The sequence below is a fragment of the Metopolophium dirhodum genome, chromosome 7 (assembly GCF_019925205.1).
Source record: "Metopolophium dirhodum isolate CAU chromosome 7, ASM1992520v1, whole genome shotgun sequence".
Classification (NCBI taxonomy): Eukaryota; Metazoa; Arthropoda; class Insecta; order Hemiptera; family Aphididae; genus Metopolophium; species Metopolophium dirhodum.
The window spans coordinates 15785721-15803340 of record NC_083566.1 but is presented as its reverse complement, the minus strand read 5'-3'; the positions used below and the strand labels follow the sequence as shown (position 1 = coordinate 15803340).

At 31.9% G+C, this 17620-nt stretch overlaps 1 protein-coding gene across 3 annotated transcripts; it reads right to left on the bottom strand.

The window, feature by feature from the left end:
• Positions 1–4212: 4212 nt before the first annotated feature.
• LOC132948401 (solute carrier family 35 member F3) lies at positions 4213–16920 on the bottom strand. 3 transcript variants are annotated; one of them, XM_061018840.1, is made up of 12 exons: positions 16779–16920; positions 16241–16386; positions 13339–13485; positions 12861–12964; positions 12500–12649; positions 10636–10983; positions 8300–8434; positions 6950–7139; positions 6794–6883; positions 6385–6514; positions 6238–6267; positions 4213–5436 (listed from the first exon to the last, which is right to left on the bottom strand). In XM_061018840.1, exons 3-12 carry the CDS (start codon positions 13472–13474, stop codon positions 5325–5327), a joined length of 1425 nt encoding a protein of 474 aa, XP_060874823.1. In that variant the 5' UTR covers positions 13475–13485; positions 16241–16386; positions 16779–16920; the 3' UTR covers positions 4213–5324. The 3 variants fall into 3 exon arrangements, with proteins under 3 accessions (XP_060874823.1, XP_060874822.1, XP_060874824.1); XM_061018839.1 differs by lacking the exon at positions 16779–16920 and adding an exon at positions 16576–16769; XM_061018841.1 differs by lacking the exons at positions 4213–5436; positions 6238–6267; positions 16779–16920 and adding an exon at positions 16576–16769 and having other exon boundaries at positions 6381–6514.
• Positions 16921–17620: the final 700 nt, after the last annotated feature.

Genomic DNA, 17620 nt, shown 5'->3' with positions numbered 1-17620 from the left:
TCAAATGCATTTGCCTTCAGGCGCAAACACCCTCCTTCAATTTTTTTTTTTATGATTTTACCTCTAGCCAAATTTTTTAAACTTTGACAATCGGGTACCCTTGGATAATCCTTATCTTTAATAAACTAAATATATTAAATGGTTTTTTTTGTTTAAGATTCTGGGCATTTTAGTTTGTACATTGTAATGTGTATTCCTACAGTTAAATTTATTCAACATTTTTTTTTGGTTTCCTAAAATGCATTTGCCTGCGGGCGCCAACACCCTCCTTCAATTTTTTTTTTTAGTATTGTAAGTCTAGTTGAATATTTTGTATTTACTTGAAAATTGATAACTTGGTGCCCTATGAATAATCATTCTTTAATGAACTAAATATTTTGAATAGTTTTTTCTGTTTAAGATTCTGGGCTTTTAAGTTTGTACTTTGTAATGTGAATTCCCACAATATAATTTATTTAAATTTTTTTCTTTTTTAATATGCATTTGCCTACAGGCTCCAACATCTTCCTACGATTTTTTCTTTTTAGTTATATAACTCTAGTCGAAAATTTTGTATTGACTTGAAAATTGATAACTTGGTGCCCTATGAATAATCCTTGTTTAATGAACTAAATATTTTGAATAGTTTTTCTGTTTAAGATTCTGTGCATTTTAGTTTGTACTTTCTAATGTTTATTCCTACAGTTAAATTTTTTCAAAATTTTTTTTGGTTTCCTAAAATGCATTTGCTTGCGGGTGGCAACATCCTCCTTCAATTTTTTTTTTATGATTTTACCTCTAGCCAAATTTTTTAAACTTTGACAATCGGGTACCCTTGGATAATCCTTATCTTTAATAAACTAAATATATTAAATGGTTTTTTTTGTTAAAGATTCTGGGCATTTTAGTTTGTACTTTGTAATGTGTATTCCTACAGTTAAATTTAGTCAAAAGTTCCCCCAAAAAATGACCAAAAAAAAGGGTGTCTTGTACAGTAGAAAATTTCCAAAATTGATAACTTGGTGCCCTATGAATAAGCATTCTTTAATGAACTAAATATTTTAAATGGATTTTTTTGTTTAAGATTCTGGGCATTTTAGTTTGTACTTTGTAATGTTTATTCCTACAGTTATATGTATTTAATATTTTTTTTCGGTTTCCTATAAGGTAGTTGCCTTTATGAATATTGAATATTAAATATTGATTTTGAAGTTTTTTTGAATTATTCAATAATATTTGAATATGGAAATAGATATTTTTCATAGAATACCTACATAAATTAATTTTTATATTGGTATCGCCATTCGTATAATTAGTAGGGAATGTTGGTACAGTTGGTTGGGTTTTTTAGTTTTTTAATACATGATAAATTCAAAAATGTGTTCAAAATTTAAATTATTCAAAAATTAATTTGGTGGGAAATTTTTGTTTGTCAATCTTAATGTCGATACTTTTTTGAGAATATAAATTTAATTTCAAGGCTTGGCTGCGTTGAATTTTGAAGACTTTAAGTCGATACGACCAATATTGAATGATTTACGTTTTCGATATAATACGAATTTGAAAAGCATATCAAACAATTTAAAAGACTTGACTGCGTTGTATCTTAAAGACTTCAAGTCGATAAGAGTATTATTGATGAAGTTATGATTTCAAGTATTTTTAAAAAAACTATAAATCTCAAGTTCAATTTTTGGAACTCAGATCAGCTATGATAAATTCTCATTAAGTACCTACTTGAGCAAAAGTATTCAAATACTTTTTAATCACTTGAATACGCGTATTTTACATACTTTTCAAAACAGGTATCTGTATTTGAATACTCTTAAAAAGTATTTTTTCTAGTAAGTATTATATTAATTGTTAAACTAACATTCTAATAGATTATAGATTTAAATAATAATTTAACAACTGTGTTCCAGAATACAGAATATAATATATAGTGTATTATATATGGATACATTTACGACTTATGTTACACTTATTAGTTATAATATATTTACAAGACTTATATTTATTATTTTGATGTTTTGTTTATTATAGTCAACAAATAATACCTTTTGGATAAATTAGGTATTCACAGAGTTAATTTGAAATTATGTTAATAAATCATAACCATTGTTATTACTTATTTAATTTACATTAACAGTAGTAATATTTAAAATAAAATTGTCAAAATTGTACTTCATTGTTAATGTAGTCGTTAAACGTCTGTGTTAAAATATTTCCTTATTTATATGAAAAAAACATTATATAGCCATATAGCTAGTATTATTTAAACATTGTTAATTAATCAAAAGTTCATATTATATAATATCCATTTATAACTTAGAATATAAATTTAAAATCATAGTACGTGCAGTGCTACTCTACCTATATTGTGTTAAAATAAATTAAATTATTTATCTAAGTAATCACTGTAGCTTATGAAAAAAACAGTCTGTTGTGGCATTTTTCGTGTACAAAATGTATCTGAACTACTCAGAACACCCTGAAAAAAACTTCTAATGATGTGCCTGATAGTTATTAATATAGTATAGTGCAGTGGTCGGCAACCTTTTTAAGAAGGTAAAAAGAAAAAAATAACTGTTTAAAACTTTAAAATAATAGAGCATAAAAATTACAGTTTTTAATAACATAATAATTATAATATAAAAGTATGGAAATTACAACTGCTTTAGGCTTAATTTGATTTTTGTTGTTGGATATTGTTTATTTATAGTAAAATTAACAGTAAAAAACTGTATGAGGGATACATTTTCAATTCAGAATTAAATTAAAAGTGTAAAATTAAATGTTATAACCAAAATACGTATGATAAGATGTAGGTAACAACTAATAGTTATTAGGTTAAGTTGCGTTCGGTTGTATACGACTTAAGCAATTATTATATTAATTTATAACTTTTTATTTTTAAGTTAGTATTGCTAACCTGTGGTTATAATTTATAAGCGGTAGTTATGTTTTTAGATATTTTAAATTAAGATTTTTGTATTTGTATTTTAGAAACGCTGGTATTTAATTTTTAAATAACCTAGGAATATTTAAAACATAATATTATTATATTATTCATATTATTATAATACAATATTTAAATATAATATATTATGAACCTACTGCCCTACTATTTCTAGACGTTTACATGGCAATTGTAAAATTCTATTAAACCTATTAGGTACGTAAACAACATTTATTAATATGACAAATATTTAAAATTTCAAAAAAGGGGGACCCTCGTGTTAATACCCCTCACTTTGTTTTTTGGATAGCGCTGGGAGTTTTTGTGCACAAACGTCGGGACCTGGTGCACATTTCTGCACAAACGATGCACAAACGTTTGGCACAATCAAAAATCCAAATATTCAATGTGGGGGGGGCTACCGTTTCAATGGCCCCCCCATTTTGTTTTAGGGATAGAGCTTTCAGTTTTTGTGCACAAACGTCGGGACCTGGTGCACATTTCTGCACAAACGATGCACAAACGTTTGGCGTGGTCAGAAGTTCAAATTTCGAAAGTGGGGGGGCCATTGAAATGGACCTGTATATTATGTTATTCTAAACCGATGTAAGAGCTTTCTAGTGGTCAATCATTTAACTAATTTTTATTGAGTTTTTGAATTATAATTTATTGTTTTGAAAATGAGAACGAACAACAAAAATGGCATAATTAACTCATTTTTTATTATTTTTTTTTTTAGTTGTTAGATCCTTAGTCGTTATGTTTACTTATTGATCATAGACATAGACACATAGCTTACAGATTATTTTAATACTTATAAAGTTATAACTGTTATAACTTATAAGACAAGTATCTAACAGTAGGCATTTCGAGCTTTTTAAGCTAACGAAGTTCTTAATTAGGTGAACAGAATTTCTCAATTCACTTACTACTATAAGTACCTACTTATATCTACCAATACGCCTATACAAAACGAGTAATCTAAAAGTTATGTTACATTTGTCATTTTTTTTTTATTATTATTCAATCGTTTTGTATTGTTTATACAATTATACGTCTTATGGTTTTCATTTTCGAAACAACGATTATAGACCTTCAACAAATAATCGCGTAAAATGTAGGATATCATGTTTTATATTTTGTTGTATCGTTCAGGAGTAGGACAGTAGGTATAAAACTATTATTATATAGCCTTAATGCTGTATGGAGTTATTATATATATTAAGAGTGAACTGTGAAGGACAAGGTATTATTAGCAGTAAAAACACATATCATATTGCTCGTGGACGGATATATTGTCGTCTTTATAATCCACAAGATGTTTCCTGCAATCTGTTATAAATTCACGCCATCGAGGGATAAGTATACATTTTGAAATACATTACAAATTAAAATTCGAGTGATTAACGTAATTTTATGTCAATAATATGTACCTATATAATACGAATAGGCGAGTTGATTACGTTTTTTTTTTTAAAAATATTAAACAAGAAACAAGAAAAATGTGTAAATTTATGTTCAATTCTGTTTTCGTTTGACAAACATTATCTACATACCTAATAATAATGATAATAATAACAATTGTACATAATAATATATTACATATTATACAGTATACTCGAAACACGAACGTATTTTACAAAAATGTCAACGAACAACATGTAATATTATAAATGTATAATATTACTAGCAGGCTAGTAATATTATGCTCGGATATGTGTTAACGTTATATGCCTCTAAGGTGTGCTTAAATTGGAAAAATAATAAAATTGAAGGGGGACGCATATTTTTGTTGCGTGTCAAGTCTAAATTTGGGAGTTCCAAGAAAAATTATAGGTACCTACCTACTTAAACGCCAAAGACATTAGTTACAATATTATAATAACCAAACACACTATCTTATATTATACATGCTTTTATTAGTTATTGATTATACAATCAAATCAAGTGTTAGTAGTTAGTACAATAAAGCACCCAATTCACGAAAAAGTAATTTCCTGGTACACTTTTTTGGTTCCCATATAGCCACGCCTTCAAGGTCCAGAGGGCCTCAGAGCCTAGGTTATGAAATAATATAAATTTATAATTTCTCTGATTCCAAAAATTCTCGAGGCAGTTCGCCTTTCTCCCCCCCCCCCCTCCCCCTATTAATTCAAGCACGGCCTCTAAGGAATATTATTTACATGTATATAGAAGTAAAACGGCTAAGAAATGAAATCGGAACATTCGCAATACTGTTGCTGCAGTCACATACGTCGACGACAATTTTATGACAATTATTATCATTATTATTATTATTATTACAAGGTTTGCCGGTCGATTTATCGATCACGACGAATAACGATGTCCACGTCCGCGGTGCGTGAGCGGCAATGGCAGTAGTCGGTCACCTGACCCGACCAGACGGAGATCGCAAATGCGACCTGATGTACCCGGTCCGGTAGTCGATTTCCACTTTGGGTGGGTTGGGTGGTAGTCCCCGGTTCTTCCGGCTCCACCTGCGGGTACAACAACAGACAGAACGTACATACACGTTACACTCCCGGCGGCGCAATCGAAAGGGTTCTAATTACATTTTCAATCGATCTTTTGCACTCGCACCAGTGATCTAAACAATCTTTGGTATATATTTTATTTTTTTTACATTTATTTTTTACATCACCAAAAACCGCATGCAATTACCGTTCTAAATCGCCATGCAAAGTGTATATAATATAATATATATGTATATAACGCCCACACGGGGTATACAAAAAGAAGAGGTTGCGCGTAACAGGATAGAAGCGATCTCGTGATTATATATTATTATTATTATTATTATTAAATATTATTATTAATATTAACGTCATTCCACATCTATTGATGTAAATTGTTTTTACTACATAATATATTTCACTACATTAGTTATTGTGTTATCATAATAAATAAATAAATTATTGTTGTCGTTATTAACGTATCACACACGCACACGCATACGCACACGAAACACGCGCCGACCTCTGCATTATAATTTAGGCGTATAATCAAATAAAGGTCGGCCAAGTATACATATAATAATATACGTAATATCGTCTATTTTTTACGCTGTTAGCCAACCACTTCTTTTCTTTTTTTTTTAATCCTACTACTGCAGCATCTATCACAAGGCCTTCCCCAAGCTACAATTCATCTTATTATTAGATTATTATTATTATTAATATTATATTATTATATATTATATTATGTATATATTGGTCCACTCTTTCAACAATTTCCACAAAAAAATTCATGCTTTTTTTTTTGGTTCACGCTACACTCACCTAGCGCTATGACTCAGTAGTATTATATTCCTGAAAATAATTGTTAAAAACATAATAGGTGAGTGTTTCGTCCGATTTGTTTGCCAGCGCTGTAGTAAGAAATGCCTAAACCGCTCGCATTGAATCTTATATTTATGTGCAATTTACCTGAGCAATCGAAAAATGTATTCTGGCCAGTTGTTAGGAAACATGACCAATAAGAAACCGATCGATATAAGTATGATGCCAGCAAGTTTCATACCATAAAACTGTACATCGTGTATGGTTATGTCAATGGCTGAAACAGTAAAATAGGCCAAGTACAAAAGGCCGTGTGAACAAAAAAAGGGTACTTATATATTTTTTGCTGAAATTAATTTCGATAAACTTATAATATAGTATATACTATATTATAAGTAAATCGCGTCAACTATATATTGTATTTCGTGTGTATAATAAAATGTATTTTTAATACACAATTTATGTTTCATAAACACGAAACACGTCAAACTTGGTGTAATTACTCGTACAAACATAGTATAAGTATTTCGTGATTTAGTCCAATGGAAAAATTTACCTGCAGACACGGGAACAGCGGTGATTAGTCCGAACGTAATGAATATGTCGTAAGTGAACGCAACGCTCAAATTTCCCAGTAAGTTCGCGACTGAAAATGGTAATGTATATAAAATAATAAGACAGTGTGGCGCAGATACAGATATTTGTTTTGTACCCAATGACAGCGTGCTGGCCGATAATAGTATCATCCAAGGCAAGCGGTCCCAATGAAGTATTTCGACTTCGGAAAAGTACAAAACTAAACACACTGGCCAGAGAAGTGCGGCGTTCAAAAGACCTATGAGTGAAAAAAATAGCGACACTTGACCGTAAGTAGCATCGCCGATCATTTTTTTGAACATGACCTGTAATGTACAATACAATATTTCAATCACAAATATACTAACTTCTAGCATTGAGTATATTATATTGTATAATATATACTCAATGCTTCTAGTTTCTCAATTATTTTCATCTTCTCGACATTATTTTTGAGCGTTTGCTCATCAGTTAACATAATATTGCTTAAATTACAATGATGTTTCCTTCACAATAGCGTTTATTCAACAAATAATTATAACCTTAGTCTTAATATCTATTAATATTGTTCGTCAAATAGTTAAAATATATTTATATATAACATTTTCAAATATATATATACTATAATGCATATAATATAATTAATATCCGTATAGAATTTAGATATCTGTGCCAGGGCCGGATTAAGCAGGAAGCAAAAAGGTAAATTGCCTACTGCCCTATATGTTTATTTATTCAGCCTAAAAATTAAAATTAAATATTAATTATAGATCAACATTTTTAAAATAAAAATAATAATATTTATTATACGCAGTTTTTCGAATATTGGTGTTGTCATTGTTTTGTCGTTAATTATCTAAAGGTGTTAAGTATTATATCATTCTTAATAATTGTGCATAAATAATTTGCCATTAGGTATTTTACAATATTGGCCGATTTCTAGTTTCATAATAGAAATCCATGAAGCTGCCTTTTATAAAATTTAATCAAATAGTATTAACTACTAACGAAGACAAATATAATGTATTTATCACTCATGCAACTACCTAATAAATTATATTATATTATAAAATTGCAACTTGTTTATAGATTTTAATTTTTTTTTATATCTGTATAAAATATATGTATATATATTATGTATTTTTATATCTGTATAATTATAATTCGTATATATATATTAATGCGAATATAAAATAATTTGTGTAAGACACAACACAGTTGTATAAACGATTTAAATAAAGATACACCTAATTATATTAGGTAAAATAGGTAGTAGGTATTTATATATTTAGAAGGTACGATAGGGATTCTGTAGGTATTTAGTGTGAATGTGATGATTATGATTTATGACTCTATATTAAACTTTAAAGTTTTTCACAAGACGTATATTAGGTATAGTGTTATGTATAGAACTATATCGACTGAATATACGTACAAATATTATGTTGTTAATTTTAATAGCAGTGTACCTGCCAGAGGTACTCACTTTATATACTGCCGACCCGGCAGCAGCTAAAGCCGCTAACAGAACCCCGGTCATGGTCTTCTTTTTGTTCGTAATGCCGGCGTCCATGTAGGCTAGTAAAGCCACCCCTGTGCTGCACAGGATGACAGCCACGATCTGCAAACGATCATTACTGAAAACGGGACGGGTCGCATGACATCGACGTGGTCCCGCAACGTGCGTCACTTAATACGATTTACTAAAATCCCCGAACTTTTTAAACACTACATATTTTAATATAGCGTTCCAATCAATAAAAGCACTATAATAATATAATATCTACGTCATCGCAGTTGATCGCATGCATAATGATATATATTTTTTATTATAGTAGGTAGACGATTATATTTGTAAACATGGACGTATACTATTAGGTATACACTGTACAATTTAGAGCGTAGGTACAGGGTAAGTCCATAGGTGCAAATAAGTTGGAGTACAGGGAGAAATTCCCCCTTCCCTAATCCATGAACATTTTTAATCTATTTTATCTAAATCATGCGGATGAGTGCACGCATTACTAAAAAAAATTGTATAACAACATGTTTATATTATACATAGAATATACAGTATATATTATGTCAATGTATAGTGTAAAATATACACTATATAGTATATAAATGGTATAAATTATGATCTACGACATACATATTATAGCTACTTGAAATAATAACAATAATAAAATTAATATTGTTCAATCAATTATGATAAATCGACAAAATTAAATTTTTATCGTTTATCATCTTGACATGGACTTAATAATATTAATATAGCGGCCAAAAGTCCGTTTCGCTGATAATGACTAAGAAGTTGATTATCCCAAATGATGAGTTTTCCGTTATATTATAATGCGTAAACCTATCATTGATTCAATTACCTATTTATGCCATTGGGCAGTGGCGCAACTAAGTATTTTTTTGCGAAAGGAGCGGGTCACAACCCCCAAACACTCCACCACTGGTTGAGCTATTGCCTATGAGTAGATAACCACCATCACCCCATAAAATTATCGAAAACATGTAAGATATGGAGTCCAAACATTTATTTTGTAGAATATTATAAACATGTCATACGTTGTTTCGTATATAGTATTAGGTATAATGTTTTTATAATATAATATCTAGTATATACAATATAGTACATTATACTGTATTCAGTGCTCGAATAGATGAAATAAATGAAAGGAAACTCCGAGACTTGAAAAAAATTATCGTTCCTTACAATGATTAGTTTAGGTTAGGTCCGTGCTTTTGACAGCGTTATCGATTATCATAAAAAAAACCATTAAATTGAATTTTAATATCTTATTGAAAAATAAATTTGGTACAACTTTACAAAATGATAAATTAAGGGTAGCCCCCTACGCTCCTCGGCCAATCTGAGCACTGAGAATATATTATAATTTTTTATAAAATACACAAACCTAAAAACAGTGGCGTATTTGAGAGTTCGTCTTGGCCCATGGCTAACAAACAGACATACCTCATAATTACATTATAGGTATAACGTATAATAAAGAATTTACAAATTTATCTTTTGGTAAGTCTGAGTTCCCATATGAGACACAATAGGTAAACAATCAACTATGTAAGTCCAATATACGGAATAAAAACGAGTTGAATATGTGAGTTCTTAGGAGTAAAAAAAATTAAATACATATTATACATACTATTATAATTAAAGTAAGAATATTAAACTTTTATATCCAAAAATATTCCATACTAACTTGAATCAGACTTATTAGGATCGATAACTAAATAATTATGTATACCTATAGAGTATAGTTGGTGTGCCGTGTGTTTAAAATGTGTTTGTTTTTGTTTGTGTTGTTAATTGCTTTTACCAGCTATCTCTTTTCATAAAATTATTAAAATAATATGTTACCATATTCATTCCTGCAGAATGACAATAGTCTGGGACAACTCGTTGTTAATAAACATTTTGTAAAATATTGCCGTATGGAAGACTCAACATATTTTTAATCCCGTGCAGGAGTTCGCGCATGAGTGGTTTTTACTTGTCACGTCTCTCCATGGATATATAAGAACTTATAATATTTCCCTCTTTATTTATCTTTTTACAGTTGTCCCTGCCGCTGTCGTCTCTAGTCTCTACACCCCCTTAAATACACCGCTTTGAAAGCAATGCCAACAGTCGTACCTATCACAATCCCTGCGAGAACATCTCCCATTGCCTCCCACCCCGCCACCGCCGCCGAAGCCCATCACCACAGACCCACGTGGCTTGACGGCTTTCGGTTTGCGATGATAGTGGCGGTGAGGGGGGGGGGGTCGGGAGAGGAGCCCCGACACACTCACCCGGACGCCGACGAACTGATCGTGGAGTATGACCCAAGACAGCAGGTACACGCAGCACACGTTGATGGCGAACAATGCCAGGGCGTCGGTGGCTACGAGTATGCTGAGCGCATGTATGTACAGGTAGTTGGTGAACACCCACAACATGCAGAACATGCAGCACCGCGTCAGGAAGTGTGCGGCGGTGAACCCGCGGTCCCGGAAATTCCGGACGCTCTCTCCCAGTATGTCGGTGGGTGTCTGGTAGTTGGGGCTGCCCAGCTGACAGAAGAAGTACAGCGGGAAGAACAGCACGGTCCAGTTCGTGCAAAACCACGTGGTGAAGAACGGTGCGTTGTACGTCATCAGCTGTAAGTTCGCCCGGTAAAACGACATGATATTATATAATGCGTATATATTTTATACCTAATTAAAACTATAATAATTATTCTAATAATGTGTAATGACATAGACGCGCGTATCTAGAAATTCGCTAAGCTAGACCGGTTCAAAATTATCCCACATTATCCCGCACCGGCATTATGAACCATGTAAATATTGTAAATGATATTATGGTCCAAACATCCCGGTGCATTATTTTTCACACCGGTTTAGCCCAGCGAATTTCTAGTATGTGTGCGTATATCCGTGTGACCGAATGAGGCCATCGATGCTTTTGCAGGTAACTAGTCAATTTTGATCTAGGCAACAGACCACCCGTTCGCATCAAGCCACACTCATCTCCCGAGCACACTCGAATTACCTCCATATGCTGCCAAAATAGTGCGTGCATCCAAAAATGTAAAAAAAAGCCCGCAAATTTATTTTGATAAGAAGGGCCTAATAATGATCAAAAGTCAATTTTTGTAATAAATTATTTATTTTAATGTGGAATACACACGAATATTAATCTGATTTATAACTTATGGTTAATAATGAACAGTAACCTGTGAGCTCGATGTATACCTTTTTTCATAATAGGATGTTATAATAAATAGTACAGAGTCTATGCTATAGACTATATTATGTTCTTGAATTGATTTTTTTGCAGGAATTTTGAGTAAAAGAATTTCACCTACCTAGATTTAGGTGGCTATTCGTGTACACTGTACACCATCCCATCCAACCTATCCAAAGATATACTAAACGTTTTATGGTATTATACCACTTTGAGGGGAAGGGCTCCCGATTTTTTGATTTAGAATTAATATACATAATATTTTATACACTTAATCCTTATTCTCTTTCATTTAAAATTCTCTGGCAGAAAGAACAATTAATCATCAATAACATAATAGTGGGTATTATCGAATAAAAAGAGATGCGATTTCCACGAAGGGTTTTTTTTAATGATGTATATTTATAAAAATAACCGAAAGTATAATAATACCTATATGTTTTAAATATTTCGTTTTAGAAAAAGAATTGTATAAAATCCGTATTAATCATTTGTATAAAAAAATATATGTACCTATATACAATATATTATGTTAATGAATAATGATATACTTGCAGATAAAGTGTGTTGAACAGCGCACGCACGCCGCTGCTAAAAAATATTATAAAGTCTCGTTTTCGACCGCTCGTGTAATGCGCCCGTTTAAAATACATTATAATATATAATATAATGGCGTGTAAAATGGTAATTTTGGAGTTTTATTCTTCTACCGTCAGCGAGCAATAATTCCGACCTCGCATACAAACAATACAGTCCAAGCATAATCTGACTCATAAACACCTCGTCTGCGCGTATACCTATGTGGCTAATGTTTATATACTACCTATGTATATAATATGTGTGTGTGTGTGCGAGGCACACGTTTAGCCAATTTCGTGAAATCGATAATATTTTGATACATTTTTTTTATTTATTTATAATATATACCGTTTGTTGGTGTATGGATGAAAAATTGAACCCGCTGCCTGTGAGCACCGGATATTTGGTCGGATGATACATATATAGGTACTTGATAGCGTGCGTGGCACCAACCCAAGACGCGGTGACGAAAAAAGTGACGCACAAACCGTAGTATACCTGTGGACATAGAGGTACACGCGTATTATACACAATACAATATCTTAAGAACCTATAGAGAAAATTGGTATGTTTTGGGTAAGCTTTTTTCAATAAGCCTAGAAATGGACTTTTTTAAGGTACCTACATAGCTACCTATAATTTTTTATGCTGCCTGGATTTGAAAAAAAATTAACGAATAGCACATAAACTATACGCGCACTTTACAAACCTTCCTCGCATGTTTCGAACAGCATTTGTTCTTCAGCCTCTTGAACACGCCCAACTGCCTCCGCTGGCACTGTTCCACTTGTTCCACATCTTCGGGCTGACACACTAGAAAAACGATACCAAACGAGACAAGAATTTAAGTCATAAACACACACACACACGACATTAGGATAAATTTCGGGAAACGAGATGTATTTTGTTCGAGGCGTGCAGAAATGTTCAATCCTGGAGATGAGTGTTATATTATTATTTTCTATACAATATGTTTGCCATCTCCTTTCAAAACGATTTAACACATCGAAGGTACACGATTAATTTTATTCTTTGAATTTCACTCGAATAATAATCAATTAATGATAAGGTTACGCTCCACTGAAGATTAATCCAATTCTTCACATATTAATTATGTATACGCCCTGCACGCCTCGGCCATCAAATCCATCCGTTGTTAGATCAACGCGGCACAACCAGACACGTACGAGATTCACTTCTGGACAGCACGTGCGAGAAAGGACCATAAGGCCTGTGGTCTGACGTCAGCACGGCATTACTTTGCGAAAGTCTAGGCTTCCGTGGGTTGAATATTGTGGGCACATCACTGTTTTCAACCTTCATCACTCGAGTATCTAAAAAATCATAAAGCCGTCACTTAGGTTAAGTTGGGTTAGGCTGTTAGGTTATGCCCAAGCGAACATTGCGGGCGATGTAATTTATTCATTCGGTTCGCGCGTTTTGTAATATTATGCCAAATCGTACAGGACAGTATAGCTGATTCGATTGTAAGCCCCAATTTACTGAACGGTCCACGCATCTGAGTGATAATAACGACAATCGGTCCGTTGAATTAATTAGTGCATTAAACAGTATTCAACAAGTCGATAAAAATATGGATTACGTAATTTGCCCGCCCGATATGTCGGAATACGAATAATATTACCCTAGCCTTTTATACTGACAAAAGTGTTATATTTAAAACTAATCCAAAAAACCATTTTTTTTTTTATTAAATCTATTACGAAAAAATCTTATGTTTTAATAACTATAAGTTAAAATTGCGATTATGTATGGATTTGTTATTAAGTTTAAGTTTTGAAACTTAAGGTAATAACAATAGGTATAATGGTATAAGTAAATATTTATTACACGACCACTTAAAAATTGTATTTGGAGACTGTCCAAATGTATATGTATATTATGTAGTACCCACATAAAACATTTTATCTCCATTCCTAAATTACCTATCTGCGTTCTTTTAAAAACAATATTTGTATAACGTTGGTCAATTAAATTTGACAATTAATTATTCACCCTTGTGATGATGTATTAGTGAATGTAGTTGCAGTTTTAAATTTCCCTTGTCCCAAACAGACGGTTTTCTTTTTTATTATTTTTTTTTTTTGGTCTTTAATTTTTACTTGGTAAATGCAAAAACAATTTTCGCATGCAAATATATTATATAATGATGTGAAATCGTCAGTGATGTACTGCACTACTCAGCTGTTGTGATTATTAAGATTATTTGACTTTATAATAATATTTAACCAATATTTAACTATATTATAAAATAAATTCTATTAGTTATTAATTATTATTTATTATAATGGTTAGAACTTATCAATTATCTTCATAGATATTTCAATTTCTATACTTGTTTACTTTACCTAAATTGTAAATATCAGAGAGCATTATTTTTTATTCAATCATTCCGATGTGATAGGTTTGGTTATAAGTTTTTCTATAGAATCACGTTATTAGTTAGGAAGTATTCCTAACTAATAAGTTGAGTGGCTGTGTAAACGTTTTATTTAAGGTCGATTATTAGGTACTATTTTTAGTCTAAATTAATGTACCTACCTAAAAGCAATAAATATATAATTTGAGGTATAAACTACATAATATATGCTCGTGTGATTCAGAAATATCTTTAAGAGTTATTTAATTTTTTCATTTACAATATTTTTATTAATAATATAGGTACCTACCTATAATTACAGTACATTTTTAAATTACATATTTTATACTTATAACTTATTATATAAGTGACTTCATGAATGTATGTTATTTTACTACTACTGAAAATGAACCAGTTTATTAGCAATAACACTAGACGATGGACTTCAAAAAATATAGTAATTAGTAAGTAATATTATGTGGTAGACATAGGCGCAATTTGGACAACTGATTTGGGGGGCTAAATTTATAAAATCAATACAGACCCGCATAATTTTTTTAGTAGGTGGATTTAAGAATGAATATATTTAAAAACTTACGGGGGCTTAAATAAAACTAGGGGGGATATGCCCCCCTATAAACCCCCCCCCCCAATTGCTCGACTATCGGAGTATGTATTATAATATAGGGAATACCTCGGGGAATACATTGATAACTTAAATACATATTATAACTAAGAATAAGGTCTTCCTGATAATTTACTGTGGGGTAGTAGTACTGAACGTACTTATACAGGTGACTATAATACAGTATAAGTAAATGTAAATCAATAATTTGTAAAGATACATAAATATGGGGTGGTGAAAAATAATGCATTATAAACTTCAAAACATGCAATGAGAATGTAAAAAAATATATTTTATATTTCACACTTAAAAAGTTGTCTTACAAAAAATATGTCAAAAATATTGCACCACTTGTAATTAAAACGCTTAATATAGGTAACTAAACATTTTATAAATTTGATAATGTGACATTTAGGACAAACAAAATTGATTCAAAAAATTATTTATTCAATATTTTGCATTACGCAATGAAAAATGAACAAATTTCAAATTTAACGTAATACATCAAAATACGTCTTCATTATCATATCTAATCTAATCGTAACAATTTGTTCATCACATAAATATAAAAATAATAAAAAAATACTGTGATTAACTGAAATGCTATGATAAAATGGTGATTAAAAGATTATCATGAAGGTTAACAAATTAGTAACAACTGCAAAATATAAGTTAAAGTATTTTATTATTATTAAAGTATCATCAAGTATGCTAAATTGTAAAATTATGTTCCAATATACATTTTAATTGAAATTTGGGTACCTACAACCTACTATTAAAAACTCTATGCCTCACGACAATCATTAAAAAATAAATACATTTTCTGCAAATTCATAGGCTGCATCCCTATTATTGTATATAATATGGCAACAATATTAATAACATGTATCTAGCTGCAGACCACTTAATGTCTTAATATAAGTACAGTCGATTTTGTATAGCTGTAATTCAAACGATATGGATTATAGGTACAGACACGATAATTATACGCCATACGGTAACATTATACGCCTATTTATATTATTTAAATCGTCACGTGTTCTATAAACCACGTGTATATTTAAATTAATTTGTGAAGTCTTACCTTCAAACTGGTCGGGGGAACAATAAGACGACGTCGTACGTTTGCTTTCGAAATCATATCGTTGCAGAACTTTCGGGACGATGAGACAAGAGAAAACAGCAGACGGCTCTCATCACGCGTGTGGTCAAGATACGATTGATCGAGTACTATTATAATATAACATACAATATTGATTGTTGTTAAGTATAATATCATATCATAATCGTATATTATGTAAAAAAAAATATTCGAAATACAAAACGGTCGTGGAGCCCGGACGGCGTATGTCAAATATTCAAGTCTCACACGCGTTCTATACAGCCGGTTATAATAATATCATGCAATATTCTACTTACCGAGACGAAAAGCTACATATCGCGCAGTGATATTTTAGGTATCTTAATTACATCGCGTCCAACAATTTAACACGACGCGTACTTATATTATATGTTAATCGTCACGGTGACCCGGTAACCCTGCTCGCGTAGTCCGATCCGACTCCGAGCCGTACATAAAACTGCAGCAAAGCGAACGCGCGCGTATTATACTAGGTACCTACCACTCGAGCGAGCGGTTATTTCGCCGTTTTCTTTCCCGTTTCTCTCTTCGTTCTTCCTTCTCCGTCCGTCCCGATCGCAATCCCACTAGGTGCCTTTCTCCTCTCTCTCTTTCGTGCTCCTGGCATGCGACCGCAATTGATTTTTCCACCCACCGCCGACACACAGGGACCGACCTCTGGCGGCGCTAATTGGCCGGCGGCGGCGCGCGCGCGTCCCGTTCGGCGACAGCGTACGGCGGCTGATGCCCGCTGCCGCTACTATACGACCATACTTACTGTACGGCCGCCACCGCCGCTCACTGGACCCGCCACTGCCTCGTCGCGAGTTCTATCATAACAGCTTTATACATATTTTATAATTACGGTATAATTAAAAAGCTTGGTCTGCGAATCACTATATTATAGTCAATACTGTACAGTATACATATAATAATATTATTATAAACCTATTACCTTTATATTATGCTCGTATTATAGGTGGTAATATTATTATACCTGGTCGTTCATTTAAAACTATACCAAATCACCATGTTTTTCAAATATAAATCTAATTTTTATCATAGTGGTTTTTGGGTTCTTCATTATTTTCGATTTCATAATCAGGAGGAGAATTACACTATTTTCTAAACTTTTCCGATTAATTTTATTGGATGCTGGATGTCTAACAAATACCCAATCGTTTAAACTTTGGGTGAGCTTAGATTAATGGACGGTGAACCGCAACTTTGGCTAAGAACCTATACCCAATGCCATTTATACTTCACTCGTCTATACATTTTAAATGCGATACGTATTATTTTATAGATTACCTGTAAACAATTTAATAAACTTCAATAGGTAAT